This window comes from Chinchilla lanigera, unplaced genomic scaffold, assembly GCF_000276665.1.
Source record: "Chinchilla lanigera isolate Chin_1 unplaced genomic scaffold, ChiLan1.0 scaffold00007, whole genome shotgun sequence".
Taxonomy (NCBI): domain Eukaryota; kingdom Metazoa; phylum Chordata; class Mammalia; order Rodentia; family Chinchillidae; genus Chinchilla; species Chinchilla lanigera.
The window spans coordinates 20,924,829-20,944,438 of NW_004955408.1; the positions used below are offsets into that span (position 1 = coordinate 20,924,829).

At 41.1% G+C, this 19,610-nt stretch overlaps 1 protein-coding gene across 11 annotated transcripts in view; it reads left to right on the forward strand.

Annotated features, from left to right (window-relative positions):
* Positions 1-19,610, forward strand: part of Tenm2 (teneurin transmembrane protein 2) — a 1,190,054-nt gene that overhangs the window by 774,606 nt on the left and 395,838 nt on the right. The window contains exon 1 of one of the 11 annotated variants that reach the window (XM_013509114.1): positions 16,299-16,575. The exons of 8 other annotated variants lie outside the window; for them this stretch is intronic. Coding sequence is in view for 1 of the 3 variants with exons in the window: in XM_013509101.1 (XP_013364555.1) it covers positions 17,967-17,982 (16 nt within the window). In the remaining 2 variants the exon portion in view is untranslated. Of the gene's footprint in view, positions 1-16,298; positions 16,576-16,908; positions 17,344-17,584; positions 17,983-19,610 lie in introns of those variants that run through there. 2 more of the 11 variants (XM_013509109.1, XM_013509101.1) reach the window with 2 other exon arrangements.

Genomic DNA, 19,610 nt, shown 5'->3' on the forward strand with positions numbered 1-19,610 from the left:
ACCAACTTCCTCACTGGATAATTGATAAGAACAGAAATTTATTTTTTCACAGTTCCAGAGGCTGAGACGTAGAAGATGAAGTCACTGGTGTGTGTGGTGTCTGGCAAAGGCATGTTCTTCATGGATGGTGCTATCTAGGTATCCCCTAGATACCTAGGAAGAGTGCAAGAGAAAAGGGGCAGGCAGTCCCTCTAACCCCTTTTGTGAGGTGATGAATTCATGCATAAGGGTGGTGCCCTTATGGCCTAATCATCTCTTAAAAGCTTCACTCCTTAATAGTTGTGCATTGAGAATTAAGTTTTAACATGATTTTTGAAGGGAACATTGCTGTAAATTGGGAGCCTTGATTGTTTAAGACCCTTGAGACCTTAGTGAGAAATGTGGGTCAAAACACACTCAACGCAGGTCTTCTAATACATTTCTGAGCCATGGTAATACCTTTTCCTTTGGGATAGTAAGAGCATTAAATGAGATAATGATGTAGAATGAGTTATCTCAGAACCTAGGATGTGAAAAAAATCCCTAGGCCATATTCACTGAATTTTTATAATTCCTTAAAACATGTGGATTTCTTAGAAGTGAACTGAGCTTCAGGTGTGACTGGTATAACATACTCCTTTAGTAAGGTCATACTATTTTGTTGAGCAATGCCCAAGATGTCCCTTACAGTTTGAGGTAATTAATCCAGTTATACACTGGGCATTATACACATTTTTGAAGCTGTTGACAGGAGGCTTCCTTATTGCAGTGTCTGGTGATTTAAATGGATTCACCCTGAGTACCCTCAGAATGATATAGCACTAGTGTTGGATTGAGCAAGTACAAGCACATCATAGTGCAACTAATGATGCCTAAGCAAGGTTTGTACCTGTCAACCTTCATTCTTTCATGATGAGACTAGCAGTTATTTCCTGGTATACCAAATATTAGCTTGAATGCCAAATATGTATCCTAGAAATGATGGCATGTTAACCCCTATAGACCCAAAGAAAATCAAATGAATGCTTGCATGAGCTGTTGCCAACTGTAGCTACATACCAGCGGAGACTTGAGCACACAGAAAGCTAAATGCCTGACATAGGAGACATTAGAAAGTGCCTCTGGCAGACAGGAAATGTGGCAAATAAGTAATTGGCCATTCATTTCTCTGAGTATATCAGATTCCTTACCCCTTGCACAATGAGTGCGTAGTCTGTCTTCCTGGGCCAGATTTCTCTAATACGGTCATCTACATGAAGATGACAGAGTAGATGATGCCACGCTCTAGTGCCTGTGGTCAGGCATGCAAAACTCCAGTCATCAAGGTTCCCCCAAGAGGAGTGACATTCTAGGCGACTCATCTGTGTTTTTGTCTCTCTTGCTTTCTTTGATCCTTTAAACAGATACAGAGTTGGGGGTAAGTTTTGACAGATGGGAGATTTGAGAGTACCAGAGCACCCTATAGAAATGAACCAGAAATGGGGGATTCGTCAGTGAAAACAGAAATGGGCCAGTGACGGCTTTCCTGTCCTATTCTCCACTTGCCTTTGTTTTCCAAGAGCAGCTTTGCATTCTGTGTTGATGTCAAATCATGAGTCAGAAAGGATCAGACCTATGAACCTATAGGGCCCCTGTGGAAATCCAGAGTTTCTGTTCCCAGGAAATAGATCTGATACTTTCAGGTTTGCAGAAGTGATATTACTGTTTAGACCTGAGGCATCGGTACTTGTGATTCAGAGATTGGATTTCATGTTCCCATTCCTTTCCCTTTTCTCTTCTCTTCTCTTCTCTTCTCTTCTCTGCCTCTCTCCCTCTCCCTCTCCCTCTCTCCCACTATTTCTCTCTCTCCCTCCATACGTTTCTAAGTGCAAAGCCACATATTGTAAGTATACAGTTTCAGGGTTTTTAGTAAATTTGTACAGTTTTGCATTCATCTCCCAAATCTACTTTCAAAATGCTTCCATCTATCAAAATTCCCTTCATGCTTACCCACTTTATTGTTAATTAGTGTACAAAACTCCCTGAAAAATGAATTGATAGGTAACCTTCTTTTCTTTAAACAGCAAAAGAAAAAAAGCATGTCTTATAGTCTCTTATTCTAAAAATGTAGTTGAATTCATTTTCTCTAGCTTCTGTGATAATATAATTGCAATGACATGAGAAGAAATAGAGAAATGGAAAAAAGATGGTCTTTGCTAGCTGTGGGGCCAGCTGGTAAGAACTGCTCCAGTTTCCCCGGCTCCACCACTCTGTGCTGAGATGTGGGGAAGGAGGCATGTGGTGGGTAGCAGAAGGAAGCAGGATCTGCTGCTTGGGTTACACACATCTTAACTGTGTGTAGTTATTAGACCTTTAGTTGCCAGGAAATTGGAACAACAGTAGTACTAAAGTCTGCTACTTGCTGACCTTGTATTCCAGTTTATTCCCTTTATGTATATTATTATATGTAAGCCTCACCACTGATTCTCTCCCTTTTGGTAGATTAGGTAACTAAAACTCAGCTCAATCAAATAAATTTTCCTATGTTACTACTAATAGGAGTCAAAGATAGGGATCCAACCAAGATTTGTCCTGCTGCCTAGCCTCCCCTTGAATAATCACACATTACCACATCTCTAGACAAATGGATAAAGGCACAACGTTCCAGAAGCAGCCTAATTGTTGGGGGACTATTTTTGTTACTAGAAAATAAAAATTGAAAGTTTGTGACCCTGTGAAAAAATGGAAAGCCAACATTATACATCACAGCCACCCCTGAATGGTGGGAATAAATAACAATTGAAGGCAAAGATGTTTTAGGCTTTAGAAGCTTTGAGAAGTTGTCTCTGAAGCCCAAGGAGCATGTGAGATAGTGTGTGGACAAGCCACGGCTTGACTCACCTCTGTTGATTCTCCACCTGGGAATGAACTTCACCCAGGATCTGGGATAACCCTTGGGAAGGCACCATGATTTGGCTGCCTGAACAAACTCGGAGTAGGTCATTATTACAAACTAATTGGAGGATGTGAGTGGAGCATTGTCTGAAGTGATCTTTCCCTTGGCTCACTCCTCGGTATGGCACTCACTTGTCATTTAGCGCATAAACGTTGCTTTGTATTGGATGCTTCTCCTGTATGTGTTTTATCATCTGTCCCCATGGTTCTAAACTTGGTTATGCATAGAAACTGTGGGAGACACTTATGAAAAGAAGAGTTTTCTGCTCCCCTGAGAAAATTGTGATACAAGCATCCTGTATTTTTATAAAGTTTTTCTGTTGTTCTTAGCATGAATCCAATTCAGGATTTGCTGCTATTTAAGACTAGAAGTTTTGAACAAGAAAGGCATTTTGTGTCCTGGCATCTTAGCAGAGTGCAGAGTAGAGGGGAAAGTTCAGTACATACAATATTTGTTGGCAGAACAAGGAAATATTTGAACACTGCAGGTTCTAAGAGGTTGGCAATGATGTAATACACCCCTCATAATACTAATAAATAAAGATCAATAGCTGTTTACTGATTGATTAGTTTTTAAATTACCTTTCATTTTTTCTTTTCCTTCTCTCTGTTTGGGGCACATTGCCATGAATTTGTTTAAACTCTTGTGTTGTAAAGACCCAATGCCTGCTTTCTGAGGTGAGATAACAGGTATAGCATCCAGGAACTGATTTGTGCAGTTTTGAGAGTTCACTTCTCCTAGAAATCTGAGGAGAAAACCAATTCCCATATTTTGCAAGTTTATTTTGCTGTAGCACAGTGAATAATTGTCCTGAGGGGATGAGGTGGCATCAAAGAATATTAATCTTAGATTTTCATTTCCTGTAAAATAACTTTCCACTTATTACATTCAGTGAGAATACTTTGGGATTCAGGAAATATGCATATTTTATCACGGAAATCCAAAGTGTGCTCTCAAATGTTAGCTAAGGCTCCAGAGGTAAGAGGTGGAGACAGCCGGGTAAACCAGCAGCTGCCAAAGTAGACTGTGAGAGGCATAGACGTGGAGATAGAGTCCATCACTTGGAGTCTGTACACCAAGTGTATCACTGTCAGATTTTAGGCCTGATCTCTGGCAGAAATTTGTAATCAGAAAATATTAAAAATTAAAACGACAATAATAATTAGAGGGCTAAATATCATACCACTGACTATGTATCAGGCAATGTACTAAGCTCTTTTATGTATTAAGTTCTCTATTAGTTGTTTATATAAAGCACCTGTCAGGTAGTACAGAGTATTACAAATGGCAGCACCTCAACAAATAATATGTTTGAGGGACAACAAAGTTACACGTTTTGCACGTGTAACTGAAAACAAAATCAGAGGGTAATTTCAGGCATGTTAGATTTCAGGGGCTCATAGAATATCATAAGAACCATCTTTACCCTGTTGGCTTCTCCTAGGTAGAAACAATACTGGCCATCATCCAGTCCATTTTGCATCCTCTGATGATCAAGTCCAAAGGAAAGTAATTGTTTTCCTGTGGAGTCAGAAAAGTCCGCAAGATCACCTTTACTCCTAACATCCACTGCAAAGTTTAGGGGTCCCTATGAGTGGTTTTACTTCTAGTAACAGCTGCACACTTGGGGGTCCCCAAGATCATTCTCAGTTTCAATAATTCATAAGAATGACTCACTGAGCTGACTACAAGCTGTTATACTCACAGTTATTGTTTTTTATACCAAAAAGATACATATTAAAATTAGTCAAGGGAAAAAGCTTACTAAACAGAGTCCACGGAAGTTCCAAAGGAAAAGCTTCCAGCTGTCCTTTCCCTGTAGCGTCTCCTCCCTTGGGTAGCACTGACCTTTCCTAGTAATAGTGGGCACACATACAGGGAAGCTGGCCTGAGCGTCAAGGTCATACATTTTTATATAGAGTTCTGTCACATGTACGTGGATGACCACTCATATAACTAATCTTTAGTCCCTAGTCCCTGTAGAGGTCAAGTTACTACATGGTCCAAAGCCCTCAGAGGAGTCACATCCACTGTAACTAAAAGACACAGGTACACAAGACAATCATCAGGCTCTCTTATCACTTTTTCCAAGATCTTTGACATCACATTCCAAAAGCCAAGAGCAGAAGGTAGACCCATGTTTGGGTAAGGTTAATCCTTTGCTCCACATGTCCCCCATGTGATAATAAAATCCCTGGAGTCCACTGTGTTCATGGGCCCATCCCTAAAACAATCGCACTGGTATTGAGATAAAGCACTCTAACTGGCTAGGCTTCAAAATGAGACCATTCACCTTGCCCACCACATAAACAAGAGCAAAGGTGATCATTCTCCAAGAAAATTGGTCACAGATGCATTGATCAAGCTATTTTCAGTAGTAAAGAAAAAAGCAAAAGTCAGTGTTAACTTAGGGAAAGACTATCCAGAATAAATAAAACACGAAGTAGAATATCTTCTACTTCGAGGTAATATCATTAGCAAGTCCTGGGGAAAATGAACTACAGATGACTTAATAAATGCAATTTTAAAAAAAGAGATAGACACTCTTAAAATATGACATGTGTGACTTAGGGAAGAGACAGACTAATAGCAAGTTGATAGAGAGGCTCTGTATGTGATCACTTATGCAAATTTTCCACCAAGAATGAGATGTCTGTCTCCTTTCCCTAGAGCAAAATGAAAACTCCCCAGAGCAGTGGGTCCCAAACTTGCAATGTGTTAGATTCACGTGAGGAGCTTTTTAAAATCCTAATGCCCAGATTTTACCCTACACAGATGAAATCTAAATATCTAGAGATGGGATCCTGCCATCCATATGTTTTAAAGATCCCCAGGACATTTCAATGTTGAATAATTTGAAAACAACTGTGGTAGAGTGTTGAAATAATGGCAGAAGTACTGATGTGAATGCTAGTTTCCGGTATGGCCAAAATTACCTAACTAAATGTGCACTGTCCCACTGCATGTCAAGAGAACTGCTCTGCGTTTCAAGCAGATATAGCATAGAGCCTGAACTGGAGAACTACGGATTGAACTCAGTACTTTACATTACACCCACATCACTTGTTAGACCTTGAGGAGGTAATGCAGCTTTTTTAAGGTTTCCTTTCCTTTTCTATAAAACAACCAGTAACCTCTACACCACTTCTGAAAGAAAATATGGAAAAAGTCCCTGATATATGAAAAGTCAGTTCCCCCTCTTTATAATATTACATTTATCGTAAGAGGTAGAAACTCTTGTCTTTTATCCCTCCTGCCTGCCAGTCTTTCTTACCTTGTGTTGGTTTGTTTTGTTTTTAACATGTCTATTCAGGATAAAAATAAATTTGTATTACAGTCGCTGATGACAAAGTTTGACACTTTCTTTGTCATTAAATACATTTATTACCTGAAGTGCTGAAAGCTTCAATAGGGAAAGTGGCCTATTCATTCAGTTATTTGTCAGAGAGAAATTTAGTAAGTTTCCATGATGATATTTCATCAGTCTTAAAATGGCCACACTTGCAAGTTGGACCATTATGTCATATATATAACTAAGAGGAGAAAAACTTCACAAATTAAGCTGTGACATGCCACAAGTTGCAAGAGGAATTCCTACTTCAGAAATGTTAAAATGAGCAAAGAGATGTACATGATAGAGCCTGCAAAATGTGTTCAGTATGATGTCCTCCAGGATGCTGGGTGTTAGGACGCAAAAGTGTATAAGGTACTTTTTTAGTGACTGGGGCCTGGAAGGAACTGTATCTATAGCCAGCTTTAGTCCTCTCTTTCCTTACAAGACATTCACCTCTAGTTTTATTCAAAGAAAATTCTTTTTTATGCCCTTTCAGATCATTAAATGTCATAAACGAACCACTCTATGATCTTCGAGAAGCACAATGACCTATTTAAGTGGTCCCTGTTTAAGTCACCTCTCCTTTATATGGCTAAGCATCCTTCCAAATGGGGCAGTGCAAATGGCTTTCATTATTTCAGCAGATCACATAGCCATGCTGTAGGAGAGGAGGAGGTAGGAAGGTAGAAGAAATTCAATTTGATGATCATATAGTCTTTCTTCCCCTCAAACCTCCCCATTCAACTGAAGATTTGCTGTTATGACCTGAAATGGGACAAAATGGAAGCCTGAAAAAAATTCTGAATAGAGTCTTTCTTTTTTCTGTATATATTTAACACAGATATGCCCCATTTTTCTTTGCCTCTATTAAATCCTGCTTGACCAGAAATGTGTCTATGTTGGCTAATTTTTTTTAAAGTGTTGGCACACTACATCCCTGAGCAGAAACTAGATACTTGGGGGTAAGAGTTTTGGGAAAAGTGAAATACTAGTTCCTTTGAAATGCAATCTTTGCAATTGGAGCATTAACTTTTTGGTGATAGAAAAAAATATATGAGAGAGAGGGAACTAAAAATAATAGCCGCTTCAACTCCAAATTAGAATCCTACTAATAGCGTCTTGGTGTGCCATGCTGGGGCCCTGTTCTAGTCAACAGAGCATTTCTTTTGAAGGTAAGCAATTTAGAGAATGAATCTGCTCTACCTTCTGGTAGGTGGATGGGTGCCAAGGTTACATCTTCAAGGAAATAATCTTATTAGTCCCTCTTATTAGGGAAGCCTCTGCAGTGTGTAGACTTTGAACCTGCCTGATAAAAAGTAGGTCTTGTCAAACAGCTCACAGCTTCTAGTGAAAAGGTTGAACTTTGTTGGTTTAGATCATCCAATCCAAATGCAAACATGTTTCTAAGCTTCTGTTTGCATACTCTGGGAGAAAAAAAGACTTCCTCATTTTCCCCGACTCTGACACTAATAGCATTCCAAGGGAATGGCAGTTCCCACGGAAATTACTAAATCACCATGTTAATGGGCACATAGAAGAGGCAGAAGTTTGCAGCATAACCTGCAATGTAAAGCTTCCAATTGTCATTGCTTGGGTTCTTTTATTTCTTTAACTCTTCATTTTTTATCGTAACGGATTCTGGCCCTTCAGTTTCTCTGCCATTAGATCTCTGTACTGACCCCGTCTGGAAGTTGTAAGCTGAAATTTTGACAGCTTTGTCATTTTCATAGCTGTGGAGGTTGATGTTGAGCTTACAGGATTATTGCTCTCCAGGAATACTTCACTACATAATCAAGCAGAAGGTCAAGAGAGGTGGAGAGAGAAAAAAACTCTAATTAAATCAGAAAGGGCTGACTTGTGCCCTAAGAAATGCGTGCAGCCTCCGGGAGAGCCTCCTGCTTGTATCCAAGTGCAACAATTGGCCCCAGTCAGGGGCTGCACTTGTCGCAATGGACAACAAAGAAATTGCCATTAAAGTGAGCAGCTCCTTGAAGAACTGGCTTCATTCTTCGCTTTTACCCTGCTATTAAGGCCCTTCTCAAATCAGATTAGGTAAGTCACTGTAACACATAGTTTGATTAGAGTAATGGAAAGCAGAGAGAAAGCTTTTTTCTTACATCTGCTCCATTGGCTCCTGAGATGTGTGGTTTCTAGATGCCAGCCTGGGGTGTATCACACCCAGACAGCGGCCATCAAACAGAATGGTAAAAAAAATCTGAGATTTATGCTCCCAGGAACAGGACTTAGAGGAGCCTTACTCCTAACTTCTTTGCCTAGTGGGTGTCGGTAATGTTGTCTAAGCACCATGTAGAGTCTGTAGGCATTCAAATTGCTACCCCACCTGAGACCTACTATGTGCCATAATACTGGAAAGACATTAGAGTTTCAAAGCTTCTGTTTAATAAGGAGCTAAGGCAGGTGGGAAAATATGATGGTGGTAAATTAAATGCAATGATGGGGTAATAATAGCTGTTAAAAATTATTGAGCATCTACAATGTGCAGATCACTGGCATAACCCTTTTGCAGGGAATAAATCACTCAGTGCAAAGTTGCAACTGCTATGCATGGTGCACCCTGGCAAGGACATTCTGTCAGCTGTGAAAGGTAGAGGGCAAGCCAAGTTCCTGGAAACAAGGGATATGAATGCATCTTGAAGGATGTGTGAGAATTATATCCTAAGTTTTAGAAATAAAAGAATGCAAGAACACCCTTCTAAACAGAACAAAGTTCATAAAGACTCAAAGTATTGCACAAGATGAGATCATCCAAAGAATGTGGTGTGTCGGAAGCATAAAGCGAAAGGCAGGTGGTGAGAGAGAGCCTGAAGATAGTAAGAGAAAATGAAGGCTTTGTCCTGTAGCTGATGAAGCCAAGAGAGAATTTTTAGGTAGGGGTGATGTTCAGATTTCCACTTAAGAAAGGTCATCCTAGGGAACTGATTGCATTCATGTTATCACAGTGCAAGTTTGCCCTGTAGCTCTCCCCTGAAAGCAACCCACCCTCCAGGGATAGGCAATAGCCACAGTGGGGGAGAGGTGGTACCTGTGTAGAACCGTGAGGTCAGGCTTCCTGACATTCTGTTTGTCGACTTAAAGTAGAAGGAATAAAGATTCTTATTCTTTTATTTATTGGCAAATGCTGCTCATGGAAACTTAATGCTTCTGCATCAAATCTAATGCCCCAGGATTTCTTAGAAAGACGTGCATTCTCTAAGCAGGAGGCTGAGTGTATCCTGCTGCTGTCCATCTATGTTTGCAGAAAAGACACTCCCTGGAAAGTCGGCTCAAGCTGACATTAACTCCTAGCTGCCTATTCCACCAGGCTGGTTTCTGTCACATACTCACAGGTGAAAGAGCTCTGTCATTCAAAGTGATGCCTGTCTTTAATGGACTGGTGATGTGAGCAAAAGACAAGCAAATGAAAAAGGCAGTGAAGGGTATGGGGGACAGAAAAAAAGCACTAATGTGTTTATGACCCACAGTGAGGTATCCAGGGTGCCACACAGATTGGTGACCATGTTCCTGGGATTCATTCCACTGAGAGTTTCCACTGAGGGGGAAAAAGCGCAGGCTAGAGGGGATAAGGTTATGAGCTAATCTATCAGGCCAGAAAATTATATGTGTTTTCCCCTTCACCGTTGCTGCAGGTGAAACTCTCAGGCATCTGGAAGGCAGAGCTGGAAATGCAAAGGTTTGGATCCTGGATTGGAGAGTATCAGGCTTTCCTGTGACTCCTCCTCGGGTCAGCAGTGCCCATTTTTTCATGAGCAGGATCTGGGCCACTTCCTTCTAAGCAGGGCTGGGGACAGTGGAGATCCAAGTGGTGGAGATGGAAAGGATGTTATAAAATGGCATGTCCCTGAAATGTGTCCCGTGGACTACTGTGATCCATGGAAAATCTGCTCATAGTAGGCCAGAACACGGAGGCCTAAGCCCGCTGGCTCAGTCTGCAACCCCAGCAGTCACAGGCCTAGCCACCTCCCTGCTCTTTGCCCCAGACTTCACGCACATCACAGATGTCTCAGGAACGGGGCTCGGCACCGCTTGGTCATTTCATGCCTGTGCAGCCTTCATGGTCCCAACCACATATCAGCTTTCTAAATTGAGAAGGTGATGAATTTTTAAATTCTTGAACCTGTGCTGTAATAATCTTTCACCATCCCACACATTACAATGCAGGAAGGCAACAGATGTGTTTTCTTATGAGTCTAGGAACATGAAATATTGATGGGGACCGGCGTGTGGACTTGGTATTGAGGTTTCTCTGCAGTGAACACGGCAGTTCTTGCTCCAGTTTTTCATTTTCGACTTTTCCCTTCTTTGATGCTTAGGACATGAAGAAAGCCCCAAACCTGTGATCCCCAAGGCTAATTCAGTGAAAGCTCCTAAAAATCCATGCAGTAAAATCTGTCTAAAAAGGTCTTTATCAGTCTCCGGAGACCAATTGCTAATGTGGCTAATACACATTTGATCTATACAGATGATTTTTCCTTTGTCCCCAAGGGAATCTCTACAAACACTTTGAGTTTACATGGCTTCAAGCCCAAGTAACCTGTTGGAAAATAAATAGCATTTTAACACATTCGAGCATCAGTCCCCGAGATGAAAAGTAGCACATGGGCTCCTTTCTGAGTTTTCTAACTGGGCTCTAGGATGTAATAAAAACTTCATTTTTAGAGCATTCCTTTTCCTGGTGACATTTCACTCCCAGGCACTACGTTCTTCAGGGAAAAAGGCACAGAGAGATGCTCTGGTCCAAATAAATAAAGAAAAAAATAAAATTCCATCTAGGGCAGTATTTCCAAACATATGTGTAAGTTGTACGTAGCACGTAGACCAATGCAAAACATCCTTAAGAGCTACATAGTGATTTTTTTCCACCCTTTTACTATTTGTTATAATACATCTTAGGAAAAATGCAAGCGGAGGAAGCAGGGGGAGCATCCCAGCTGTGATTTTGTGGATATTATTAGCAAGGGTGAAACTAAAATGGGAAGCAGTAAGTCACTTTGAAGAAAAATATTAAAATAAAGGGAAGAACTGAGGACTGGGTAGAACTGTCAGGGTAGCAGTTGCAGGGATAGAGCAAAGCCACGGCAGGCAGTAGAGAGGACTCAGGCTGGGAAATGCTGAGCTAGAGAGTCCACCAGGTGTACCAGAGGAGTCAGCACTGGCACCACCCTGTCCTGCCTGGCGGTGGTGAGCGGGAATCTGCCCCCGGGTCTGTCTGACTGGAGAAGTCAGCTGCTGGGGAGCCCTAGGCACTCTTCACACAGGTTAGAGTCTGCAGTTCTGTTTTCCTTCTCCCCACCCTCTTCAGAGTGACAAGATATAAGGCAGGATATTGCCAGCCACTCAGGAGATGTCAGGATTGCTCCAAAATAATAGGATCTGCCCGAGAATCTCAAGTACAAGGGAAGAATTTGTAGCTGTCCTGTGATATAGCTGAGCCCAGGATGAATGATAGCTCCTAGCTACTGAATCTTTAGTATACTCCCAGTGTGACATACTGAGTGTAACCTTGAAGAAGCTGGGTGAACTAGGCACCATTATTCTCCTCCTTGTATTTATGAGAAATCTAAAGTTGTAAACTTAAGATGTTAGGAGACTCAAGTTCTGAACATGAAGATACACTTCAGCTGTGAACAGGTTTGGTGAATGCCTGTCCTACACCTGTGGTTATGTTCACAACAAGCCCAAGTAACTCCTACAAAGCCTTCCTTAGAATAGTACCCAGGCTTAAGCTTTTTCTCTTACAACTGGAAATCACAAAATATGAAAATATGGACCATAATCTTTTTTTTGTGGACAAAGCCTGCAAAAGTAATGGAGACAGTGGATTGGGGAAAATGAGAAAGAGAATAATGACTCCACATAGCGAGAGGAATTTATACACAAAGATTCTCCTCCCAACTCCACAGTGAGCCTTTAAATACATTCCAAAAAATCCCTTATTTTCTCTAATGTCCTCTTTTCTTCCCTAGACTTTTAGGGTTTTGCACCAGCTGACCATTTAGTTCTCATTTGAAATTATTTTTTACTTTGATGTAGAATAACTCAGAGAGTTGGAATGTAGTTACTAAAGCGACAGGGAAAACTTATCCTCTTTGATGACACCTTGAGAAAGGACAGTGGAGCCACCGTTATCATAAACAGATCCAAGAAGGGTGATGCAGATGTCTTCATCTGGAGCATGGGGAGGGGACGCCATGGAGCAAAGGGAGCCACGCTTTGCTCCATCCCTGTGTTCTCTCTTCGGACTCTCTACCAAGAGCCCTGCTGCCTTCTCATCCGGTCACAATTTAGAATGTTGCAGCACCAACCGACATAATGTTAAGTGAAATACATCAGACACACAAGCTTAAATATTGCATGGTTTCTCTTATAGAAGAGACCCAAAGTATAAATAATTTAAAAAGCAAAATAAAAGATGGGTAATAGGAAACAGGAAGATGGATATTTTGCAAATTGGAAGGGGATCTATAGATGTGGGTGGAGAAGGCAAAGGAGGGGAGTTCAAGTAAAAATAAATTAAGATTATATGTTATGTACATGTACCAACCCCTCATGATGAACGTAATCATTATACTGTACTGCACACATGTATTAATGAAATAAAAAGAATTTATAAAGCTAAGAAACACATCTACATGAAACTGAAATAAACAAGAGTCGACCAAGTTTTTTAATCAACTGTATTGACAAGAAAAATGCTATGAGTCCTCTTCACAAACAGCTTAAAATTACCTTCTGGAAGGAAGATGACTACTTTTCTTTTGCCTCATTGAAAAAAAGTTGTTTGGATGAGGATTATACAATGTCTGGATCTTTTCTGGTGTTCCAATGTTTTAAGCCACCACTGTAAAGATAGCCTTAAACAATCATTCCATCCCTGTGGAAAGAGGAAGTAGGTGACTCAAGCAATCTCTCACATTGCTATGTTGGAAACGATGATTGTCTTTCAACTCTGTTGGAAATAGGACACACCCATGCCTCAGCACAACATGTTTAAGGACATCTACCATGAGAAATTAAGTTGGAGCTCTCTTCCCAGATTTTAAAAATAAGCAAAAACTATAGAATTCAAAGATCCAGAGTGTGTCCATATTATTTACAGAGGCAAAGACAAGACTGTATCTGAAGACTAACATTCTTAATCCCACACACTGTAAAAGTTCAAATGTCCCAGGAAAAGCAGAAACACCCTGAGGTGAAGCGTACTTTGTCAGAGAAGAAATGTTCAAGTTAAGGCTAACTTAATATAATATGCACCTCCACGGTGGTACATTCTAAATAAAGGGAAAATAAGGGAAATGTTAGCTTAATGAAGCAAAAGCATGGCTCGTATTAGAAAGTGATTAGCTGTGGTCTGCACAGTAACTAAAGCAGAACTATGTTACAACTTGATCTGGCTGGCATATTTCAGAAGGACTCATAATTCATGTTTCAACTGGAAAAACAGCTTCGGTGAATGATGCAACATATTTTATTTTTGTCCAAATAACCTAACAGGAGCCAAAAGACAGAGTTGCTTGGAACTCTAATTGAGAAAAGAATATTAATAATCCTCATGCCATTTAAGTATTCACAGGTAGATAACCTGGGAGTGTTTCCTAGCAAGGAAGATGTGGTGGGATCTACTTCTTATTCGTGGTCTTTATTTATGGCAGCAGGAAGCATTCTGACTACTACTACACATAACTACAATGTTCAGGCCATCTTGTATTTATTCAGAAGGTATGATTGTCTGTGATTGTCCATTATCTATGAAATTAGAGAAGTGATCCATGAAAAACCTTTTCTGTACTCTTTGGAAATACTGGTAACTTGTATGTAGATGGCTAGCCAGTGAAAATGAAGCCTTTATGAAATATGAACTATTTAGGGTGTTGTTTTTCTCATTTAAAAGACCTATAAATGCTATCAAAGCATTCAGATAATAAATGCCAGGGCTGGGTGTGTGCCTCAGTGCTAGAGCATTTGCCTAGTGCATGTGAGGCCCTGGAATTGATCCCCAGCACCACAGAAATAGAAAGGAGAAAAAAAAAAATACAGGATAGCTAACAAAAACTGTAGAACCTTGTTTATGAAGAATCTTTTAAAAAATAATCAAAATTTAAACAATCACTTTCTGGAAAATATTATATTTGGCAAAAAATTTAAGGACTGTATTGGTATTGTATGACAGTATTTAACTAGAAAGAGTGCACCGAGTCAAAACTGACTTGCTGCGTAGTGAAGTGAAAGTCAGGTAGGGAGTTTGATGGCTTGGCCTTAAACACCGTGGAGGAAGAGAGGGAGCACCGGACGGGAACTCAGTCCAGTGGGTTTCAGCCTAGCTGTGCGGGGTGGCATGAAACTGAATGAGTCACATCGTCTGTCCAGCCATCTCTGTCCTTCTCCATGAAGTGCCAACTTTGCATTAGACTGGAAGTTCCCAGCCTCTGTTCTTCGCAGTTCGCTGGAGTGGGAAGAAAAATCCAGATGATGTGGCTTCTGGTCAGTATTTTTCCTCCCATCTCTACTACCACACCCATAGCTTGGATATCAGAATTCTTTCAGCATATAGTCTGACCCACAGAAAGGTATCCAATTGATTTGGAAAAGTTTGGAACCCTCTTTTAAAAGGTATAATTGTTGCATGACTCCTCTCTTGATACTGTCAGTTTTTATCCTCTCTTTAGTGTTTATTGAGATCTCTGTCATGGGGCCATTCATCTGAACAAGTTTATTGAAGGCAAATGATGGTGCTGTGTGCTTTGCACACAGATTGTCAATAATGATCTGATTGTTCAGAGAGCACTTAGAGATGTGGCTCCGGCTTGTGCAAACCATGTCACTATAAATTTTATGCCACTTAATTGAAAACATTTTGAAAATTCATAGCAGCCAAGGGTTATTATGGGCTCAAAAGGTATCAGACGTAGAGCTATGTGTTTTATATTTCTCACTGAGTCCTCAAAATAATACGGTCTTAGTTTCCACATGAGAAAATCGAGGCTCAAGGAGGATCAATAACTTGTCCAGGGCCACAGAGTGAGCGCCTGACTGCAGACCTGCCCATGCTGCAGCCCTCGGGGGCAGCACAGGGGTTCTCAGAGGCCCCTTGCTGCGATTTTGAATCTGAGGTCAGCTTCTCAATTGATTGTGACTTAGTTTTTGAAGGAATAAATAACATTGTGGAATAACCTTCCTCCAAAGTAATAACACCTGATCTCATCACTCTCATTAATTGTTTCTAAGTCTTAGTCAAGGAACCTTAGAGCATGGGTTGGATTTCTTTAGTGGAAAAGATGAAGAAAGCACTTCAAGCTGAGAACACAGTGTGTCCTCGCACGGCCAGGGTCCCGGAAAAGCTCAGCTCGCTGAATCACACAGCCCAGCACCTTGCGGGGAGCCAGTACACTGATTCAGAGTCATCCCACAAGGAAATTTGTATTCTTTACTTTTCCAATCCTCACATCCTTGGGTTCCTGGGTTATACTGTCTTCCTTCGTATGATGTATGTGTATGTGTGCTTTTTGCATAATGCTGCCGGCCGCCTATTTATTGTTGAGGTTCCCACTCTGCTTCCTCCTGTGCTGGAGAACATCTCCCATTGCTCTGCTAATGTGTGCATCAGCAAGTAGGTTTGCCCACTCTGAGTTCTGCTCCACTGACCTACACCATGTCCTTTATCCATTACTTCCATCTCAGCCAGCAGCTTTCCACCCAGCCTATCTGAGTAGGGTGGACTAAGTCATTGGAAGTGACAGCCACTTTAAAGAAAAACCTGGCAAATGCAAGAATGCACATTCAAGGGAGCCTTTGGAGTCAGACAAGTTGCTCTTGCCCTCTTGTGTCCTCGCATGAGACAACTGACTCTCCCCAAGCTGACTTCTTGCTTAGGTGAGCTGCCTTAACTGTGAGGCCCTGCCAAAGGTTGTTTCACTGAGCAGTGCCTGGGGCTTTTGCAAAGTGAAGTCACCTCTGCCTGCCAAGCAGGGATGCTCTAGGTAGACAACCAGAGAAATTTCATTACCCTCTCACTACTTCTCCAAAGGAGGAAGTTCCTGTCATCATCCTGCCTTCAGTGCGCCAGCTCGCGGTTCATTGCGCCTGTGGCTAGTATGCCCAGCTCATAGCGTATGGTTGGGCTATAACAAGAAGGGGAATGGTGGACTGAAACTTGGAGAATTGTTCATTCTTACTGAAGAGGAGACTTGGGGACAGAATCATTGCTCTACTTGGCTAAATCTCTGGTCTTCCCGTCTAATGCTGTGACTTTGATGGGGCACCGAGGAGCATTTGAGGGGTGAGCGTGATTGCTCTTCATCCAGCTTGGAAGGTTAGTGGTGTTGCCAGATATTTCTTCCTTCCCTTAACAGCCCATTCTAAATCAATCTTCCATGAATTCATCAAAATGTTTTCTGTAGTGCCTTCTCTTTGCTGCTTCCGTGTCAGTGCCCATAGCCCAGGGAGACAGCTTGAAGGGCAGTTCCCCCACTGGTTGTTTATACTTTGCTCCCTAGAGTGTCTTCTGCTCCGACCAGGGAAGACTCCTTCTCCCTAGGTTCTTTCACCATAGTGGTTATCTTCCAGTGCTCTCTTGGCTCCTAATAGTGAGTTGGGACACGCCTCAAAGTGCTTTTGTTTCCTCTGAAAGAGGTTGAATCAGGGAAGAGAGGAGGAAAAAATATGTGGGAACGGTTTAATTGTATCCATGAGGATTCTTAGTAATCAGGATGCCAGTGTGTGTTTCCAGAGCCTAGAGCTGACATAAATAATGTAGCGTACCTCACTTTGTGCAGGCTTGCCGAGGAATGCTGATGGAGAAAAAGCCAAACTGGGATCTGAGGCTCCCGGCTCCCGGCACAGCCTTTAAAATCCTTTTATTGAGTAGCACTTTTGAAACTGCAGCCAGAACCTTGGCGAGCTGTATATACCAGGGAGAGGCCAACAGAAGAAGAACTTTGGAGGAAGCTGCCTCACTTGGTTTTTGGAAAATGAGAATCTGGTGCAGCCTGGATGGCTCCAGCTAATGATTGGTTAATTTCATTTTATGTTCCTTCTCCCAGAAGGAATAGGACAGCTCTGTCAAAGCCCTGAAAGCCAGGTAAGTGTACAGCTGTTGTTAACAAGATATGACTGGCCCCTCCAACATAGTTAAAAGCGTCTTGCTAGCCTTTTAGAGCCTCTTGCCTTAATGGGAAGAGCCAAATGAGCTTTGCGGGACAGCTAACCCCAAATGAAGTCCTGCCGCTTAAGCTCATTTAAAGGCAAGTGTACGTTGGGGAGAGTAAGAGGGACCACAAACACCACAGTTCGTTTGTAGGAAGGAAACAAATGTGTCTCTACATGGGATTTTTACAGGAGGTGTGCCAAGCCAAATATCTAACGAAAGCATCTTCCAGATTTTGATTTAAAGTGTAACTTAAGCCTAGCCCTGGCCACAAGTGATAGACTTGAAGACAAAGGTGGGGAGTGAGAGGATAGAGTAGACAGATCTTAGAAGTAATTCTCTCTTGGTGTTAAAGGATAGGGTCTGGGCATTCCAGCGGGGGGAAAAAAAAGAAAAGAAAAACAGGATTCCTTTGCTTATGCTCTGGTGGTTTAAAAAAGGACCTCAGGGAACATTTGTTTTGTTTTGTTTTGTTTTCCTTTTGATTAAGGCATTTGGGGTCTAGAAAAGAAGATTAAAGCAGGATCCATTTAATTTATTTAGTTTGCCTCACAGACATGAAGCTGCAGAATGGTAAGTGTCAATTATATTCCTACCGATTTGGGTAACTAGCTGGGAGAAGGTTCTCGTTGGGCAGGGATCTGTTAGCCAACCTGGGCTACCTTAGCGTTTTAGGTCAGTGATAGGAGCTTGTGTGTCAACACAGGAAAAGCACAGGGGTCAAGTGTGGTTGGACTAGAAAGATTTGAGTGATTTGCCCTTTCGGGAACTGGTTCTGTTCTGTTGCTGCTTTAACAATTATGGAACTACATTTGGAAGTCAGTAATAACCCACTTGGATTCACATGAAAAATGTAAAAAGAATCTGACGCTTTCATCCTAGGACAGTTGGGTAGTTGTTATTTTGTTGTTGTTGTCCTGGTTTTTATTCTCTCTTCCTTTAAAAATTACCATTCAAATGTATTCTATTAAATAGCATTTGGACACTTTGTCATAGGAGCCCTCAGATATGTTACTGACAACTCTACAAAGTGCATTTAAGAATGTTATTGAATTGGTAGAGAAGGAAAGTGTGTCTGAGCTTCATTTCATTCTCTCCCAGCAGTGGTGGCTGGCCTTTGTTTATCTACTGCTTTAAATGATTTCCTCCAAAGGTATTTCATTCTCACAAAAGCCCACGTGTATCTCTGTCTGTGCCAATACTTTACCAAAATCAGAGTTTTGTTTCTGTCTTGTTCTGTTTTCAATGACAATTTCTGTCTTCCTGGTTCAGAACCCACGAGGTTTTGTTTTTTTTCTTAATTTGAAGCAGGTGAGATTTCATCTTTAGCCTGAGAATCTGTCTCAACAGTTTTCTAGTGAACTTTCCACTCTTAGGGAAATAGTATGCCTGTCTATGAAATGGGCTTGGAGCTGATCTAAAAAGTAACAGCTCCGCTCATCAGAAACAGCTCATGATAATTGTGAATATCTGAAAAGCAAAAAAGAACGTAGAGAATTAGCTGAGGGCTGTCTCCATGCTGTTCTCTACAAGACCAAGTTTAGAAATATTTTAAACATCCACAATCTGTGTTACTTATTGGTTTTTATTTATCAGTTCATTAGAAGAAAGTACCTTTTAACTGCAGGGAGAAATACAAAACTCCTAATAAATAAAACCCCAATTGTATAACCTAAAAAGTGACCTGAAGGGATATGAGCAATTGATGGAAGGCTATGCTTCCCGGTCCAAAGTCACAGCTTCATGTTTAATTTAACAAAACATTAAACATTTCATGTTTAATTTAATGAAACATTAGAGCACTAGGGTTTGTCACCTTCGTGACAGAATGTCAGAACTGTGGGATAGTTTCAGAATATATGTTCTTCTTCCAGAATTCACATGTGATGCAAAATGTTTCACAGCTTAAAGACCTGTACTTTTTGCTAGGGGTCTTTTTCCCCCCTCTGCTAAAAGAAGGAGTAGCAAAAAAAAAAAGTAAAAAGCAAAAAAGCAAGTAAAACAACAACACATTAGGCATGCACTACTAGTCTAGCTAATTTTAGGGGGGCTATTAGCAGGCATTTAGGCAAATCTATTAACATTTAGCATCAGCACAAATGCAATTGCATTTCTACTTTTTGTGCTTCTGACAAAATAAGCACAAGGATGTTTAGGACAAGAAAAGAACGGATTGTTCAAACCATTTGTTAGGTGGTAAA